This window comes from Panthera pardus, unplaced genomic scaffold (genome assembly GCF_024362965.1).
Source record: "Panthera pardus isolate Hobbes unplaced genomic scaffold, ASM2436296v1 HiC_scaffold_13, whole genome shotgun sequence".
In the NCBI taxonomy this organism is placed as follows: Eukaryota; Metazoa; Chordata; class Mammalia; order Carnivora; family Felidae; genus Panthera; species Panthera pardus.
This window is the reverse complement of record NW_026526688.1, coordinates 35,679,179-35,697,606: the sequence shown is the minus strand read 5'-3', so window position 1 is coordinate 35,697,606 and position 18,428 is coordinate 35,679,179. Positions and strand designations below refer to the sequence as shown.

General features: G+C 37.5%; 1 protein-coding gene across 6 annotated transcripts in view; it reads left to right on the top strand.

Annotated features, from left to right (window-relative positions):
* PPP3CC (protein phosphatase 3 catalytic subunit gamma) overlaps positions 1-18,428 on the top strand; it is a 104,225-nt gene that overhangs the window by 55,939 nt on the left and 29,858 nt on the right. For all 6 annotated transcript variants that reach the window (XM_019466987.2, XM_019466988.2, XM_019466985.2 and 3 more), the window contains 4 exons: positions 9,163-9,308; positions 10,724-10,863; positions 15,942-16,019; positions 16,106-16,200. In XM_019466987.2, the coding sequence (XP_019322532.1) occupies positions 9,163-9,308; positions 10,724-10,863; positions 15,942-16,019; positions 16,106-16,200 (459 nt within the window). The remainder of the gene's footprint in view (positions 1-9,162; positions 9,309-10,723; positions 10,864-15,941; positions 16,020-16,105; positions 16,201-18,428) is intronic.

The window sequence follows — 18,428 nt, the reverse complement described above, 5'->3', positions numbered from 1 at the left end:
GTTTTGGAGTTTCTGTAAAAATTTTTGACCCAGCAATTTGGCTTCTAGGAATTTATCATGCAGATTATATAGGTGTTTTGTTTTTGGTTTTGGTTTTTTTTGGATTGTATAGGTTTTTTAATGCTATATAACAAATTACCACAAATTTAGCTGTTTATTTATTTTTAAAGTTTATTTTGAGAGAGAGAGCATGGGGGAGGAGCAGAGAGAGGGAGAGAGAGAGAGAGAGAGAGAGAGAGAGAATATCCCAAGCAGGCTCCACACTGTCAGTGCAGGGCCTGATGTGGGGCTTGAACCTTAAACTGTGAGATCATGACCTGAGCCACAGCCAAGAGTCAGATGCTTAACCGACTGAGCCACCCAGGCGCCCCAGGCTTATTTATTTTTAAATATTTATTTTGAGAGAGAGAGAGAGAGCGCACATGCATACACACATATGCATGTGAGTGGGGGAGGGACAGAGAGAGAGGGAGACAGAGAATCCCAAGCAGGCTTGGTACTGTCAGCACAGAGCCAGATGCGGGCTTGATCTCACTGACTGTGAGATCATGACCTGAGCGGAAACCAAGAGTTGGACGCTTAGCCAACTGAGCCACCCAGGCGCCCTTGAGAGAGAGAGAATTTGAATATCAGTAAGGGACTGCTTAAATAAGTGATAATATGTTTTAAAAAATGGAATACTAGGCAGCTATTGAAAGATCACCGTGGGCCTAGATGTGCTCCTTTGTAAATTAAAGATACATAATGTGTAGGGGCATACACACACAGACACACACACACACACACACACACGAGGAATATATATATAGAGAGAGAGCAGAAGAAATTGATAGCAGTGATTATCTGTGGGGAGTTGAGTCAGCAGGACTTGTATTTTTGATTTTGTATCTTCCTGTGGTGCTGCTGGAGTTGTGCTTCATCACCACCGTGTACTACTACTGTAATAAACTTTTAAACTGGTAACTTAAAATCCACCTGGATGGGTGCCAAGCATTTAAGAGGCTTTTTAAAGACCCCAGATAATTGTCCTGCATGCAGCAGTTTAGCACACCTGCTCCAGAGGTTTGGAAAATATCTACTATTTTTCATTTGAGAACCACTTCACCAAATAGTTGAAAAATTGCAACTATTTTGTATTATTTTTCTAAGCCAAATATGGGGATATTACTCATTACACTTCTCTTTCTTTACCTGGGAAAATTAAATAATGCGTATCAAGCAGTTGACAAAGGCCCTAGAATGATTAGTATTTAGCAATAGATAAGTAATAAGAAAGCTGCCTCAGGATGCCTCTGTTCTGAATTAAGGTTTAGGTTTTTTTAGGCAACATTTTATCCAGTTCTTCCTCTGTTTTATCAGAATTCTTTTTTTGACTAGTATAAATTGGCTCAGACTATTTTTAGAAGATGGAACAATAGGTTTGGGAAACATTTTAAGTGTTCTCATTTTTTACAGAATTTCTTATCTTCGGTTTTTATTTGCTTTTCACATGCTTTAAACCAGGTTTCTTTTCTTCTCTTATCTACAGACATACTCCTGTTTCATTCTAATGCTACATCTGAAATGTGAATAAATCTTGGAACAAATACACGAATATAATTTCAAATTTTGTTCTTATAAGCAAGGAGCATGTGTGCTGCTTTGCATGGATATTTTCAGTGATAAGCTGATCTCTCGTAAAGGGCCACCATGGCTTTTAGAATCAGCACCTTATAATTACTGCTAAGTGATGCTTAGTTCCAGATTGTGCAGCTGTAGTCGTGAGAGTATTTCTAAGGGAGTTAGAATATTTTGTAAGGGAGGAGTTGTTTTTTCCTTACATCAATTCTTTAAAAAAAATTTTTTTTTGTTTATTTATTTTTGAGAGAGAGAGACAGAGTGCAAGTGGGAGAGGGGCAAAGAGAAAGGGAGACACAGAATCCGAAGCAGGCTCCAGGCTCCAAGCTTTCAGCACAGAGCCCAACATGGGGCTTGAACTCACAAACCACGAGATCATGACCTGAGCTGTAGTCGAACGCTTAACCGACTGAGCCTCCCAGGTGCCACTCTTACATCAATTTTTGAATTGCTTTATATTGCAGGGGTCTTTAAATACTCCTCTCAGGGTACCTGGGTGGCTCAGTCAGTTGGGTGACTGACTCTTGATTTTACCTCAGTTCCTGGGATCGAGCCCCACATGGGGCTATGTGCTGGCAGCGTGGAGCTTGCTTGGGATTCTTTTCTCTCTCCCTGCCCTTCTCCCACTTGTGCTCTCTCTCAAAATAAATAAATATTTACAAAAAATAGGGGTGCCTTGGTGGCTTAGTCAGTTAAGTGTCTGACTCTTGATTTTGGCTCAAGTCATGACCTTGGGGTTAGTGAGTTCAAGCACAGCATTAGGCTCTGCGCTGACAGTGTGAGCCTGCTTGGGACTCTCTCTACCTCTCTCTCTTCCCCTCTCCCACTTGTGCTGTCCCTCAAAAATTAAATAAACATTAAAAAGAAAACCGTATTGTTATGACAGTTTATATTTTGGACAAGTTTTTTCTTTTTTAATAAACAAATATTGTTTGTCGTTAATTACAGTATTATTTATAGTAGTAAGAGATAGGTGTGGTGTGGTTAGATTGTGGTATATCCTTAAAGTGAAATTCTCTGTAGATATAAAAGAAATAATTACAAAGCTCTCCGTATAAAGATGTTCTCCAAAATATGTTAAGTACAAAAAGTGAGTGCAAAGCAGTGTACATATGCTTCCATTTATGTAAAAAGCAAAAGGATGTTGAAAAGAGAGTAAATGTACACATCTTGTGTGTTTGCATACAGTATCTTTGTAAAGACACCCAGAAAACTAGTAACACTAGTTGCCTTCAGGGAGTGGGTAGGAGGAGTAGGAGTATGAGACACCATATAATCTTTTGTGACTTTTGCTTTTGAACCATGTAAATGTAATTTTTTTTTTTAAATAATGAAAGCAAATGAAAATGAAGACAAGTGTATAATCAGTGGCTAGACCAGGTCATGGTTTCTTACAAATAGTGCTGACTCTCAAAATTACTTTTTTTTTAATTTTTTTAAGATTTTATTTTTTTTTTTTTAATTTTTTTTTTTTCAACGTTTTTTATTTATTTTTTTGGGACAGAGAGAGACAGAGCATGAACGGGGGAGGGTCAGAGAGAGAGGGAGACACAGAATCGGAAACAGGCTCCAGGCTCCGAGCCATCAGCCCAGAGCCTGACGCGGGGCTCGAACTCATGGACCGCGAGATCGTTGCGGGGCTCGAACTCACGGACCGCGAGATCGTGACCTGGCTGAAGTCGGACGCTTAACCGACTGCGCCACCCAGGCGCCCCTAAGATTTTATTTTTTTAAGTGGGGCTCGAACTCACAACCCTGAGATAAAGAGTCACATGCTCCACCAACTGAGCCAGCCAGGAGCCCCTCAAAATCACTTTAGAGAATATTGTTGAAATTTTGTTTTGTGAATGTTATATTATTGATACTAGTTAGAACTTGTATCATCTGTGTGATCCCTGTGACTGAGGTGCATTTTTCCTTTATTATAGAAATGATTGTTTTATGAGATGTAGCTTAAAATTTGTCATGAAAATAAAACACTGAGTCAACTAATTTAATGTTTGGGAATTACATATTTGGCTATTTAAATTCTCCTAGTAGATATTTCATTTCAAATAATGATTGGGAGGAGTATCACATGGTATTAAGAGCATAAGTAGGTTCAATTTCCAGTCCTGCCACTTACTAGCTTGCAACTTTGGGCAAGTAGGCCCAGTTCCTTCAGTTTTTTAAGGACGATACTAATAGCACTTGTTTCATAGGGTTTCTGTGAAGATAAAATAATTTTATTAGTTAACACTTACATAGTATCTGCTGTGTGCCAGACATTATCAAAGCATTTTACATATATGAATTCATTTAATCTTCACAGCAGTCTTGTAACATAGATATGTATTGTTATTATGCCCATTTATAGATGAGGAAATCAAAGCACAAGGCATGAAGTAATTTGTGCTGAGTACCACAGCTAGTAAGCCAAGGTTCAGATCAGGGCAGTCAGGTTCCAAACTCCATTTTCTTGACCACCATGCTGTGTAGAACACATAGCTCCCTGATGGCACAGATGAATTGTGAGCCTTCAACAAATTTCAATAATAAAGGTAATATAATAATAAATGTTACTATGAAAGTTATGTATTCATTGGAGAAAATACAGATAAACGAAGTAAACAAAATATATAGATATCATCTTCAGTCTAACCCCTCAGAAAACAAATATGTTGGTATTTATATACCTATTCATATACTTTAAGAAAATAACATTTTGGAGCACTTGGGTGGCTCAGTCTGACTTTGGCTCAAATCATGATCTCGTGGGTTTGTGTGTTTGAGCCCCGCATTGGGATCTGTGCTGACAGCCTAGAGCCTGCTTCAGATTCTGTGTCTCCCCTTCTCTCTGCCCTTCCCTGCTGCTTGTGTGCACGCTCTCAGAAAAAAAAATGAATAAACTTAAAGTTTTTTTAAAGAAAATAGCATCTTGTAAACTATTTTGGTCATGTGTTAATACAGCATTAACTCCTTTTTGCTTAATTTGATTCATCATCTCCTGGGTTTTTGAAAAAATTTTATCAAATTTTTTTATTTTAATTTCAGTATAGTTAACATGTAGCATTATCTTAGTTTCATGTGTAGAATATAGTGATTCAACAATTCTATACATTACTCAGTACTCATCATAAGTGTACTCTTTTTTAACATTTTTTTAATGTTTGTTTATTTTTGAGAGAGAGGGAGAGAGAGACAGAACCCGAGTCGGGGAGGGGCAGAGACACAGGGAGACACAGAATCTGAAGCAGGCTCCAGGCTCTGAGCTATCAACACACAGCCCTACGTGGGGTTTAAACCTATTTGCCATGAGATCATAACCTGAGCAGAAGTCAGACATCCAACCAACTGAGCCACCAGGAGTCCTGATAAGTCATAATCCCTTTATCTGTTTCACCCATCCCCCTATCCACCTCCCCTCTGGAAACCATCAGTTTGTTCTTTATAGTTAAGAGTCAGTTTCTTGGTTTGTTTTTCTCTCTGTCTCTCTCTTTTTTTTCTTTTGTTTCTTAAATTCCATATAAATGAAATCATATGATATTTCTTTCTCTGACTGACTTATTTTACTTAGCATTATACTTTCTAGCTCCATCCATGTCATTGCAAATGGCAAGATTTCCTTATTTTTATGGCTGAATAATATTCCTGTGTGTGTGTGTGTGTGTGTGTGTGTGTGTGTGTGTGTGTGTGTGTATTACATCTTTATCCATCTGTTGATGGACACTTGGGCTGCTTCCATAATTTGGCTATTGTAAATAATGCTGCAGTAAATGTAAGAGTGAATATATCCTTTCAAATTAGTGTTTTTGTATTCTTTGGGTAAATACCCAGTGGTGCGAAAACTGGATCATGGAGTAGTTCAATTTTTAATTTTTTGAAGACCCTCCATACTGTGTTCCACAGTGGCTGCACCAGTTTGCATTTCCACCACCAGTGCACAAAGGTTACTTTTTCTTCACATCCTCACCAACACTTGTTTCTTGTGTAACCTCCTGTTTTAATGTACAAAATGGAGTTAAGATACTGTATTGCTTGCCGTCTTTCTCTAGATTTGGTATTCTTTTGGAAGTAAGCTAAGGAATTCTTTTGAGGCATTCATAGAGGTTTCTCCAAAGAAGACCTACATACAGCCAACAGACACATGAAAGATGCTCAATATCGCTAATCATCAGGGAAATGCAAATCAAAACCACAATGAGCTATATCACCTCACACTAGTCAGAATGGCTAGTATCAAAAAGACAAGAAATAGCACGTGTTGGCGAAGGTGGGGAGATAAGGGAACCCTTGGATTCTGTTGATGGGAGTGTAAATCGGTGCAGCCAGTATGGAAAACACTATGGAGTTTCCTTAAAAAATTAAAAATAAAAGTATCATACGATCCAATAATTCTATCACTTAGATACTTACCCAAGGAAAACACAAACACTAATTTGAAAGATAAATGCAGGGGCGCCTGGGTGGCTCGGTCAGTTAAGCGTCCGACTTCGGCTCAGGTCATGATCTCACGGTCTGTGAGTTCGAGCCCCGCGTCGGGCTCTGTGCTGACAGCTCAGAGCCTGGAGCCTGTTTCAGATTCTGTGTCTCCCTCTCTCTCTGCCCCTCCCCTCTTCACGCTCTGTCTCTGTCTCAAAAATAAAAATAAACGTTAAAAAAAAATTAAAAAAACAAAAAAAAAAGAAAGATAAATGCACCCCTATGTTTATTGTAGCATTATTTACAGTAGTCAAGATATGGAAGCAACACAAGTGTCCCTTGATAGATAAATATATAAAGAAGACAGACAGACAGAACCACACACACACACACACACACACACACACACACACACACACACAGGAATATTACTCAGCCGTAAAAAAAAGAATGAAATCTTGCCATTTGTTACAACATAGATGGACTTAGAGGATATTATATTAAGTGAAATGAATCAGAGAATCAGGCAGAGAAAGACAAATACCATGATTTCACTTATATGTGGAATCTGAAAAACAAAACGGAAACAAACAGACTTATTACATAGAACAAATCTGTAGCCAGAGGGGAAACAAATGGGAGAATGGACCAAATGGGTTAAGGTGATTAAGAGATACAAACTTCCAGTTAGAAAATAAATAAGTCACAAGGATGAAAAGTATAGCATAGAGCATATAGTCAATAATATTGTAATAACTATATGATGAAGATAACAACTACTCTTATCATGGTGAACATTGCATAATGTGTAGAATTGTTGAATCACCCTGTTGTACATCGGAAACTAATATGACATTGCATGTCAGCTGTACTTCAATTTAAAAAAATCCCTGCCTATATGCAAGCTTAAGACTCTTACAGAGGAATTTCTTTTTTTTTTTTTTTAAGTTTATTTATTTTGAGAGAGAGAGAGCACACGTACTCACAGGAGTAAGGGGAGGGTCAGAGAGAAGAGAGGGAGAAGCTCAAGCAGGCTCCGTGCTGTCACCGCAGAGGCCAGTGCGGGGCTTGATCCCACAAACTGCGAGATCATGACCGGAGCTGAAATCAAGAGTCAGTCACTCAACTGACTGAGCCACGCAGGCTCCCCCTTATAAGGGAATTTCTTATTGACATTGACAACAGAGGGAACTCTGGCTACAAGGATTTTCAGGAGAAAAAGTCAATCACTGGCCACAAATGAAAGGATTTTTTGTTTGATTTTTTTTCTTACGTAGACTTTATGGCCAATATGAATCTACTTTCATAATAGCCAAAATTTAATAGTGTTCAAATAAAAAGAATATAAGGATGTAATTATAAGGAGATGTAAAGATGCCTAAGATCTGGCTCCTATTAACTTGGTTGTCATAATAGAGTTAGCATATGTTGTGAAATAGATGATCTGAACTGCTGTCATGCTAATAGAGAATGCTCTGAAAGTTTTTAAAGGAACCCACAAACTCCCTCAAATCTTGACAATAAAGAGAAAATCTTCACATTCAAGGATAGAAAGCTTTATAACCTCAGATATGGTCTCTTGGTTTATACCTTCCCTTTAGGAATGTCTCTCCAGACATGTCTTGTCAACCATGCATTGTACTCTGGCCCAAATTTAGACCATTACCCTTCACTTTATTCTCCCATGGCTTGCCACAACCAGGCGCTGATACTTAAATACAAGAAGGAAATACACAAATAATCATCAACTGCATAATCTTAACTCACTTGCTGTAGCTTTGTAGCTCTAGGTCCTGTAGGCTCTGTTTCATCTTCACAGAATCTTGGAAGAGAAGGAGCTCAGTTCTGTAGGGCTGCCTGCCTGCATGATCTTTGGCCTTCTCTACCAACATGCCCTTCCAAGCATGACTTGACTCTGAAATCCAAGGCCAAAGAAGAAGAAAATATTCCCTTTCTTTTTAAACTAAAGCCATCTTTCAGTTTCTCACCTGTTAGTTCATGATGGATTCTTTCTGGATAATTGCGGAGACCGTACCCTCTGCTCACTGGAGTATTTCCTTGTTCTTTAGCCCCAACATGACAACCACATCAAAATACAATTCATTAAGATGAGCATTTTTACATAAAATAGCATCAGGACAAAATTTACTTAAAGACTTTAAAAATCATGAGCAAAGATTATTGATATTTTATTGATTACTCTTTTTTTTTTTAATTTAATGTTTATTTTTGAGAGAGAGAGAGACAGAACATGAGTGGGAGAGGGGCAGAGAGAGAATGGAGACACAGAATCCAAAGCAGGCTCCAGGCTCTGAGCTGTCAGCACAGAACCCGATGCTGGGCTCGAACTTGGGAATGGCGAGATCATGACCTAGGCCAGTGTCGCAGACACCCAATCAACTGAGCCACCCAGGCTCCCCTTTTATTGATTACTCTTAAAACATCAGTTTCCACTTGCATGTCTTCAGTACCCCCAAGGAGTCTTTTTAGACCCAACAAAATATTCAGGCTTACAGGACTGCCAGGGGCCATACTGGCATTCATCTACTTAGGAGGATACAGTCCAGGAAGGGGCAGGGCTAGGCATCCCTTTTCAGTGGAGTAGTCCTCATAGGAGTGGGTATAGCAGTCCAAAGGTTTTCTGCCTTTCACTTCTTCCTTCCCCATCCCCCTCCAAGTCACAGCTCAGGTGCAGGAAAACAACATCCACATTGTGCAGATCAGGGAGCCACCATGGGTTAGAAGCCTCATATAGTACAACTGCTAATATCTCCCATAGAAGCTTTATTGGTATAGATTCCAGGGTCCCCTAGGGACATACCTTGAGTCATCCCACTCAGAAGTTCAAAGCTATAGCTTCCCACCAGGTAATTGAGTGATTTTTACCGTAAGCAATGTTGCCTAGTAACACAGCTTATCAGGTTTCCAGGGCAAAAGAGATAGAAAGTTAATCCAAGGTCACACTTGTCTTTAAGGAGATTTTTTTTACCTTTTATCCACAACTTCTCAAGAGTATTTTTATAAAGATGACTGTGATTTCAAATTTGCCTGAAATAAATGGCTTTGAAGTAGCTTCATAATTTTCTGTCCTGTAATGGTAAATTTTAGCTTTTCTTCCTTTGACTGTTTTTCCTTTTTTGATAGGTCGAATCAAATATTCTGAACAGGTGTATGATGCGTGTATGGAGACATTTGACTGTCTTCCACTTGCTGCCCTCTTAAACCAGCAGTTTCTGTGTGTACATGGAGGGATGTCACCTGAAATTACTAGTTTAGATGACATTAGGAAAGTAAGTAATCTTTCATTAGTCTCATGGAGTATATATATCTTTAGTTCAGTTTTTTTGGTTTTTTGTTTTTTTGCAGTCAGCTAATATGACTCTGTCTGAAAATTTTTAAATACTGATAATTAAAAGTAAGAAACTGGAAATCACCTACAATCTCATTATTGGGAGATAACTACTGATAATATTTTGCTATTCCAGAAAATTTCTGTAAATTTTAATGAAATCTGTACTTTTACCAAGTAGAAACATAACATATTTTGGGTACAGTCCTGAGACTTTAAATAAATTGTGTAGCAATACGAAAGGAAGGAAATCAGGATTCTAATCCCTGTCCTGCAGTCAATTGTGCAATCTTGACCAAATCCCTTAAGTCTTAGTCACATTTTCTTCTCTGGGAAATAAGGAAGTTAGAATGGATGGTCTGAGGACTTCCAGCTCTGAAATTTGTCGACATTGACATTTTAAATGATAGAGTTTAAGTTGCTATACTTGCGTGAGTTGGTGATTATTATTTTCAGGACTTCAAAAAAAGATGATCAATCTTTTTTCACTTCTGTTGTTCTACGTTACCATCTTCTTTTCTCTACCTTTGTATTCTTTTACCTGTCTATGTAAGTACTTAAAGTAAAGATTTTTCTGTTTATAAAACTTTTCTCTGAATTAAAGTCACTTTCCTCAGGGTAAGAGGGTGTGCCTACATCTCTGCTGCCTTATCATCTTTAAAATAACCAGAATTTCTCTTTTACATTGTAAGTCTTGAGTTTCGCAATTCTGAACCAACTGTATTAAAAAAAACACTCTCCTTTCACTTAGTAGAAGTCCTCAGCTATTTTAGTTACTCATTTTGTCTTGGTTTTTACGCTGCTAACCAAAGCAGCAGTGACTAAAGGCTTTAAATTGATAACTTACATTGAAATGCCTCCACTGCATAGAATGGAAAGGATGAAAGTCCTTTACAAAATAAAACTAGAAATCTCCATTGGGATGAGGTAAAAAATGAACAGAACCATTGTAAAACCTTTGCTCCTCTGATGATAACCTTAGCTTACCTAGGCAGTTGAAATGAAGACTTTCCATAGCCTTTCTCAATAATAGTATATCTCTATAGTGGTTGATTTCACATTCGAATTAAATGACTACTGCTTTTAATATTAGGATGTAAAGCAGTCCTTTTCTTAGATGACAGAGATATTTATAAAAATTTATTTCAAGAAAATAATAAAAATTGTATATCCAAATTTGTTAAGTGTTTGTATTCTTCCTAAAGGAACGGTTCTTTAAGGTGCTTGCTGCTTTTTCCCCTAATACATTCTTGTGGGTGGGAGGTTTTTGGCTTTTGGGTTTTTGATGCATACCAGTTTCCAAAAGGTCTTTTGCTTTCATGATTTTTCTTCTTTTGGCTCTTGTGTGTCTTCTAGTTAGACAGGTTTAAAGAACCTCCAGCCTTTGGGCCAGTGTGTGACCTGCTTTGGTCTGATCCCTCAGAGGATTATGGCAGTGAAAAGACCTTGGAGCACTATACCCACAACACTGTCCGAGGGTGCTCTTATTTTTACAGGTAAGCTAATCCTCAAAGTTATAAAATTAGGAAAGGCAATTGCAATATGTTTCATGAAATTATTTTTAAGTATTTTATATCTTTAATTTGTATAGTATCGGACCTTCTGTTTAATTTTTTAATTAACAGAAGGCAGAAAACTCTTGTTTGTTTTGTGTTTTATATCTTAATTGGCATTATGCCCTCATATATGAATACCCTCATGATACTTAAGTGTAATATACTGAACATGATTGAACAGAGTATCTTGCAGTGCTTAAATGTTATTTTCAGACTCTAGATAATCTTGATTATTTGTTCCCAAACATCATTGATAAGCTTTTTTAAAAATAAGGGTTTGTTGACTCTTCCCCCAGAGATTCTGATTGAGTAGGTCTGAGACAGGAAAATCCTGTTATTTTTTAAAAGGTCTCCAACTTTTGGAACCACTGCTATAGGCAAAGATATAAAAAGAACAGGACATTGTGAACTAAGCCCAGGACATTTCCTGGAAGTTGGCTGTTGTCTTAAATCTCACATGAGCTTTTATTGTGTTCTGCCGTTCAAAAATAGGGAGGTAGAGGGAGGTTTGAAGTCTAAATATTTTTAGTTCCAATATTTTACTGTGACAAGTGATGCATAAATGTAGTCCCCTAAAAAATCTGTTAATTGCCTAAGATAATATATTCATGAAGTGAAATCCACATACAAAAAGTAAAGAACTTCAAAATTGCCATAGTTTTAACATTTTTCTAAGCAACCTTGTTTTATTCCTTTTTGAATCATTTAAGTTTTACTTCTCTTGGGGCACGTGGGTGGCTCAGTTGGTTAAGCGTCCAACTTCAGCTCAGGTCATGATCTCGTGGTTCATGAGTTCGAGCCCCACATCGGGCTCTGTGCTCCCAGCTCAGAGCCTGGAGCCTGCTTCAGATTCTGTATCTCCGTCTCTCTCTGCCCCTCCACAACTCGTGCTCTGTCTCTCTGTCTCTGTCTCTGTCTCTCTCTCAAATATAAACATTAAAAAAATTTTTTTTTACTTCTCTTTACATTGCTTAAAATAAAGAGCATCATTTATTTTTTTATTGTTATTGTTTGTACAGTATAAACTGGTACAGTCTCCTTGGAGATCAGCTTGATAATATCTCTCAATTATAAATGTCCACCCAGGGCCTTTGAACCAGGAGTTCTCCTTCTAAAATGTAATCCTATAGCCATAAGTCAATCCTCGTTATTTATGAATTCTGAGCTGTAAATTTGCCTACTTGCTAAGAATTACTTGTAACTGCAAGGTCACCACTTAAACACTTTCGTGGTCATTCACAGACATGCACACATGCAGAGTAATGCAAAATTCGAGTCACCCCATGTGTGTTCCTAACTGAGGCTAACAAGGAGCTGCTCTGCCTTCTTTTTCCAGCTTTCATACTACAAGACTATCATTATACCATTCTTTCTGTGATCCATTTAGTGCAACATTTTTCACATTTTTTGTTGGCAATTTTGCTGTGTAAAATGGCCCCCAAGCATAGTGCTTAAGTGCTATCTGGTATTTCTATGTGTAAGAAGGCTGTGATGTGCCTTGCAGAGAAAATACGTGTATGTTATATAAACCTAATTCAGGAATGATTTGTGACATTGTTGTCCGTGAGTTCCATGTTAATGAATCAACAGTATGTATTAAATAAGATGTCCTTAAACAGAAACACACATAAAACAAGGTTATGTATTGATTGATTAATGAAAATGTGACCAGAGGCTCCAGGACCCTAACTGTGTATTTTTTCTAGGAGCAGTGGTTCAGTTTTGACTAATTCCGTTTTTGCAACAACTTTATAGAACATAGCTACTGCAAATAACAAGAATCAACTACATAAATGTGCAAATGTGTAAAATGTATGTACAGCTGACCCTTGAACACGATGCATTTAAACTATGCAGGTCCACTTATACATGGATTTTTTTTTTTAAGTTTAGTTATTTATTTTAAGAGAGAGAGGGTGGGTGAGAGGCAGAGAGAAAGGGAGAGAGAGAGAATCCCAAGCAGATTCTACACTGTCATCACAGAGATCGTGAGAGCCATGAGATTATGACCTGAGCTGAAATCAAGAGTCAGATGCTTAACCAACTGAGCCACCCAGGCGCCCCAACATGGATTCTTTATATAAATATAATACAGCACTATAAAAGTATTTTTTCTCCTTTATGATTTAAAAAAAATTTTTTTTAATGTTTATTCATTTTTTGAGAGACAGAGACAGTGTGAGTGGGGGAGGGGCAGAGAGAGAGGGAGACACAGAATCTGAAGCAGGCTTCAGGCTCTGAGCTGTCAGCACAGAGCCTGACATGGGGCTCGAACTCATGGACCATGAGATCATGACTTGAGCCAAAGTCAAATATTCAACTGGCGGAGGCACCCAGACACCCCCTTCCTTATGATTTTCTTAAGAACATTTTATTTTCTCCAGCTTATTTTAGTATAAGAATACAGTATATGATACATACAACATACAGAATATCTGTCAGTTGACTGTTACGGGTAATACTTCTGGTCAGCAGGCCAGTAATTAAATTTTGGGGGAGTCAAAACTTATATACATGAGGGGTGCCTTGCTGGCTCAGTAAGCCTGCAACTCTTGATCTCAGGGTTGTGAGTTCAGGCCCCACATTGGGCATGGCGCCTACTTCAAAAGAGTAATACACGTGAAAAAAGGTTATACGGTTACACAGTTATAAAAAGTTACACAGATTTTTGACTGTGCAGGGAGTTAGCACTCCCTACATTATTCAGGGGTCAATGGTTCAAGGTTATTCATTGCTGTATTATTATCTTTTTAAATGTTTATTTATTTTGAAAGAGCATGAGTAGAGGAGGGACAGAGAGAGAGAATCCCAGGCAAGCTCCATGCTGTTAATTTTGACACTTAAGCCAGACACTTAACCAACTGAGCCACCCAGGCGCCCCTCACTGCTGTATTATTTATGATAAAAGATTTAAAACAATCTAGATGTTCAATAGAAGACTAGTTAAATACCTTGTGGTACATTCAGACAATGGAATGTGCCAGACTATATACAGTGAAGCTGTTTTTAAAAAAGAAAAAAAAAAAAACACCTTTGTACACTGATATAAAATCCTGGCATACTTCGTTTTATTGCACTTTGCTATATTGTACTTCATAGATACTGAGTTTTTTTACACATTGAAGGTTGGGGCAATCCTGTGTTGAGCAGGTCTCTTGGTGTTATTTTTCCAAAAGCATTTGCTCATGTCATGTCCCTGTGTACATTTTGGTAATTCTCCCTATATTTCAAGCTTTTTAAATTGTTATTATATTTGTTATGGTGATCTGTGATCAGTGATTAAAACCACTGAAATCTCAGATTATGGTTAGTATTTTTTGGCAATATTTTTAAATTAAGATAGGTACATTGTTTTTTAGACATAATGTTATTGCACACTCAATAGACTACAGTATAGTGTAAACGTAACTTTTTCATGCACTGGGAAACAAAAAAATTCATTTGACTCACTTTATTTTGATATTTGCTTTGTTGTGGTGGTATGGAACAGAACCAACTATATCTCCAAGGCATGCCTGTAGAACATCTTTTAAAGAGTACTCAAAGAAACTAGGAACATTGGTTGTTTCTAGGGTAGCTGGAAGCTAGATGTAGGAAGAAGGAAGGCATTTGGGGTGCCTAGCTGGCTCAGTTGATCTTGGGGTTGAGAGTTTGAGCCACATGTTGGGTGTAGAGATTACTAAAAATAAATAAATAAATTTTTAAAAAACGAGAGAAGGGAGGGAGGTATTTCATTGTATAATCATTTGTATCTTTCAATTTTATACCAAATGAATGTACAATCTATTTTAAAAGTTAATATTTTCTAATGAGTATCATAAGAAACAAAGATTTAAACATAAAGTAAATAATTGGGGCACCTGAGTGGCTCAGTGGGTTAAGCATCCAACTCTTGGTCTCAGCTCATGATTCTTGGTCATGATCTCACAGTTTGTGGGTTCAGGCCTTGCACTGGGTTCTGTACTGCCAATGCTGAGCCTGCTTGGGATTCTGTCTCTCCCCCTCTCTCTCTGCCCTTCCCATGCTAGTGCGCGCGCGCTCTCTCTCTCTCTCTCTCTCTCTCTCTCTCTCTCTCTCTCTCAAAATAAATAATGATAAGGTAAATAATTAACACTTGGATAATTCCAGGATAATTTGGTATTTTCCAGTTCTTCCTATCAGGTATTTCTAAATGTAGAAAGATAACATTACTGAAAGAGAATGTTAGGAGCAGATGTAAATATCAGACCTTTCATTAGAATACGGTTGGGTGTAATATTTGTATTTACTCCTAAAATATTCCTGTATAATATTAATTTGGCATAGATATAACCTGTGAAGCCGTTAGTAGATTCTTTAACTTTTCAAACCATTTGACAGTTTGAAAATTGTATATTCAATTTTTAGCAACTAATAATCTTTCTCTGTCTTTCTCTCACACCACACATACACTCACTCTCTCTCTCTCTCTCTCTCTCTCTCTCTCTCTCCCTGGTACTTTTTTTTATATCAAGACACAAAGAAAAGTTTTGGTTTTGTATTATTATGGATTAAGACAAAAACAGTTAAAAGATAAGGGAGCTTTTTTTCTGTCGTAAGGTTATCTGTTACCTGTGTATTTGATCTGGAATGAGTTATATTCATGAAGTAGAAAAACAGTGATGATTGCTAAGCCATAAATAAAGGTTCAGTGGTGGGGTGCCTGGGTGGCTCAGTCGGTTAAGCATCCAACTTCAGTTCAGGTCATAATCTTGAGGTTTGTGGGTTTGAGCCCTGCGCCAGGCTCTGTGCTGACAGCTCAGAGCTTGGAACCTGCTTCAGATTCTGTCTCCCTCTCTCTCTGCCCCTCCCCTGCTTGCTCTCTCTCTCTGTCTCTCAAATAAATGAACAATCAGACAAACAATAAAAGTCCAGTGGTATGTCAAAAACCTGCCTTTTTGAAACAAATTCAACTAATGTCATCTTGACTTTTCCCCTTCCTCCTATTAAAAAACAGTTGTTTTAGTTCTGGATTTATATTTTCTAATTTTCTATTCCAGTTACCCTGCAGTTTGTGAATTTTTGCAGAACAATAATTTGTTATCAATAATCAGAGCCCATGAAGCCCAAGATGCTGGGTAAGTTAGATTTATACTGTACCAGATATCACTGTGGAGTTTTTGCCTTTATTATTAAGACAGACGGACTGTTATTTCTCTTCCAGGTATCGAATGTACAGGAAGAGCCAAACAACAGGCTTTCCATCACTCATTACAATTTTCTCTGCCCCCAATTACCTAGATGTCTATAACAATAAAGGTAAAAGAGTCCAGCGATATTTGAGTTTGAATTTGTGAGTAAATGTGAGCTCTAGTTTAATCATATGTGTGTGTGGTTTTAAAACATATGTAAATTTTAAATAAAAAGAAAAGAGGTCTTAGTTGAAACAAAGGCCAAGAAACTTAGAATTTAGGCTACTGCTTGGTTTTCATTTCCTAAGGAGTATTGGGCTCTGTAAATAAATAATAGGTTTGATTTGTACTCCTGAATCAAAATATAAGACAAATAAATTACTTCAGGTTCAAGTTAGAATAGTCACCATAAATTACTAGTTTTGGTGAATTTATTTGTAACAGTACCTCAATAAAATGTCACTGTTTGGTGTTTTAATGTTTGTACATTATTAAGCTGTTTTTGGTTTTCTTGAGGAATGGTACAGGCAGAGTGAATACCATAAAAAATTAAGAAAAATCATTTTAGTCCAATCCCTGCCAGAAACTAGTAGTAACTTTAGGTCTGTCATGTAATTTTTCTAAACCTCAATTTCCCATATTAAAAAAGAGGATTAAATATAAATATGCCTTCAATCCAGAAGTTCTCATTCTAAGACTTTATCCTATTGAAATTTTTTCTTTTTAAGTATGCCCAATGTGGGCCTTGAACTCATGACCTTGAGATTGAGAGTCACATGCTCTATTGACTGAGCCAGCCAGGTGCCCTGAAATCTTCTTTTTCTTTCTTTTTTTTTTTTTTTTTTAATTTTTTAAGATTCGTAGTTTGTAAGTTTTGTAGCAGGGCAGACTTCCTCTGTAATATCCTCTGTAACATCCTCTGTAACTATTTTGTTGTTTATAAAGTATGACTATAAAATAATAGAACTTTAATACAAACATGCCAGAACGTATATATCCAAGTGAGTATTGTCCCTTCACAGTAGTTACCTTGGGAAGCTACACGCTTATTCCAACAATGCTGCCATTGTTCAAAACGTTTTTGGAACTCCTCTTTTGGCATTGCCTTCAGAATCTGCGACACATTCTTTTGATTATCCTCAGTGATGGGAAACCTTCGTCCTTTGAGGGTGGATTTGATTTTTGGAACAGCCAAAAGTTATTCGGAGTCAAGACTGGTGAATAAGGTGAGTGATCAAGCTAGATGGTACCATTTGGGGTCAGAAACAAGGTATGATTATAGGGTAATGAGACTGGTTTTTCTTGTGTTGCTTATAAAATGGGTCTGGAGGCAATTCCACAAGAGGAGTTCCAAAAATGTTTTGAGTAATGGCAGCATCTTTGGATTAAATATATGGTAAGGCAGCAAGGTGTATTGAAAAGAGCACTAATAAGCTGAGTCAGAAGATCTAGTCTAGCCCTGCTTCACTTTTCAGTCCACAGTAAACATGACACTAAATTTCACATTAATAAGATATTTAACTTCTCTGAGCCTCAGTGTATCTTTAAAATACCTGCCATATAGGGTTGTTGAAGATAAGTTGGAATAATAAAAATAAATATTAAAAAGCATCCATGAAACTCTACATTGCTGTAATACTATAACATTTTACAGTTGTGCCTCGTATGACTATGTCAAAGGACCACACTCATCTCATATATAAGGTCTGGTGTGTTTGTAGTTGGTGGTTTCTTAAGTCTCATTACTTTATAGTCATACCTTGTATATGCAGGTGGGGAGTCAAGTTTAAAAGCAGTCCACAGTATACTCACTACATAACCTGAGCCTGTGTAAAGGGAAACTATGGAATGGCACATCTCATTTCAATCTGATTTGAATCAGTCATCTCAGTGTGTCCTTCAGTGGCTTCCTATTCATTTTTAAAAACACTTCTTTGGCTTAAGTTCTCCCCCAGCCGTATAGTTCTTTACATCTCGTCATTCTTTTCTGAGTCTTAGCTACCTAGCCACAACACTCAGCTTCTCCCTAACTCCATTGTTTCTTATTTCCTTCTTCCTAATATGCCCAATATATTAGAGACTCAGTTTTTTTCTTGTTTCTTCCATTGTGAATGGTGTGTGTTGCTTGTGTTGGTAACTTCTTCAAGGACACTTAGTGGCTATAGTCCTCATATTTGTGATGAAGACTGTCCCTTCTCCCTTTTTAGACCTCAGCTGGTAAGTGTGTCTCTTGACTGCACGGTGGATTTATTGGTGTGCTCAACTAAAACGTGCCACCCAAAACAGCAGTCATTTTATTGACTCACTGAACACCAGCTCATTTTGGGCCCATTCTAACCTGGTATTGATCTTGAT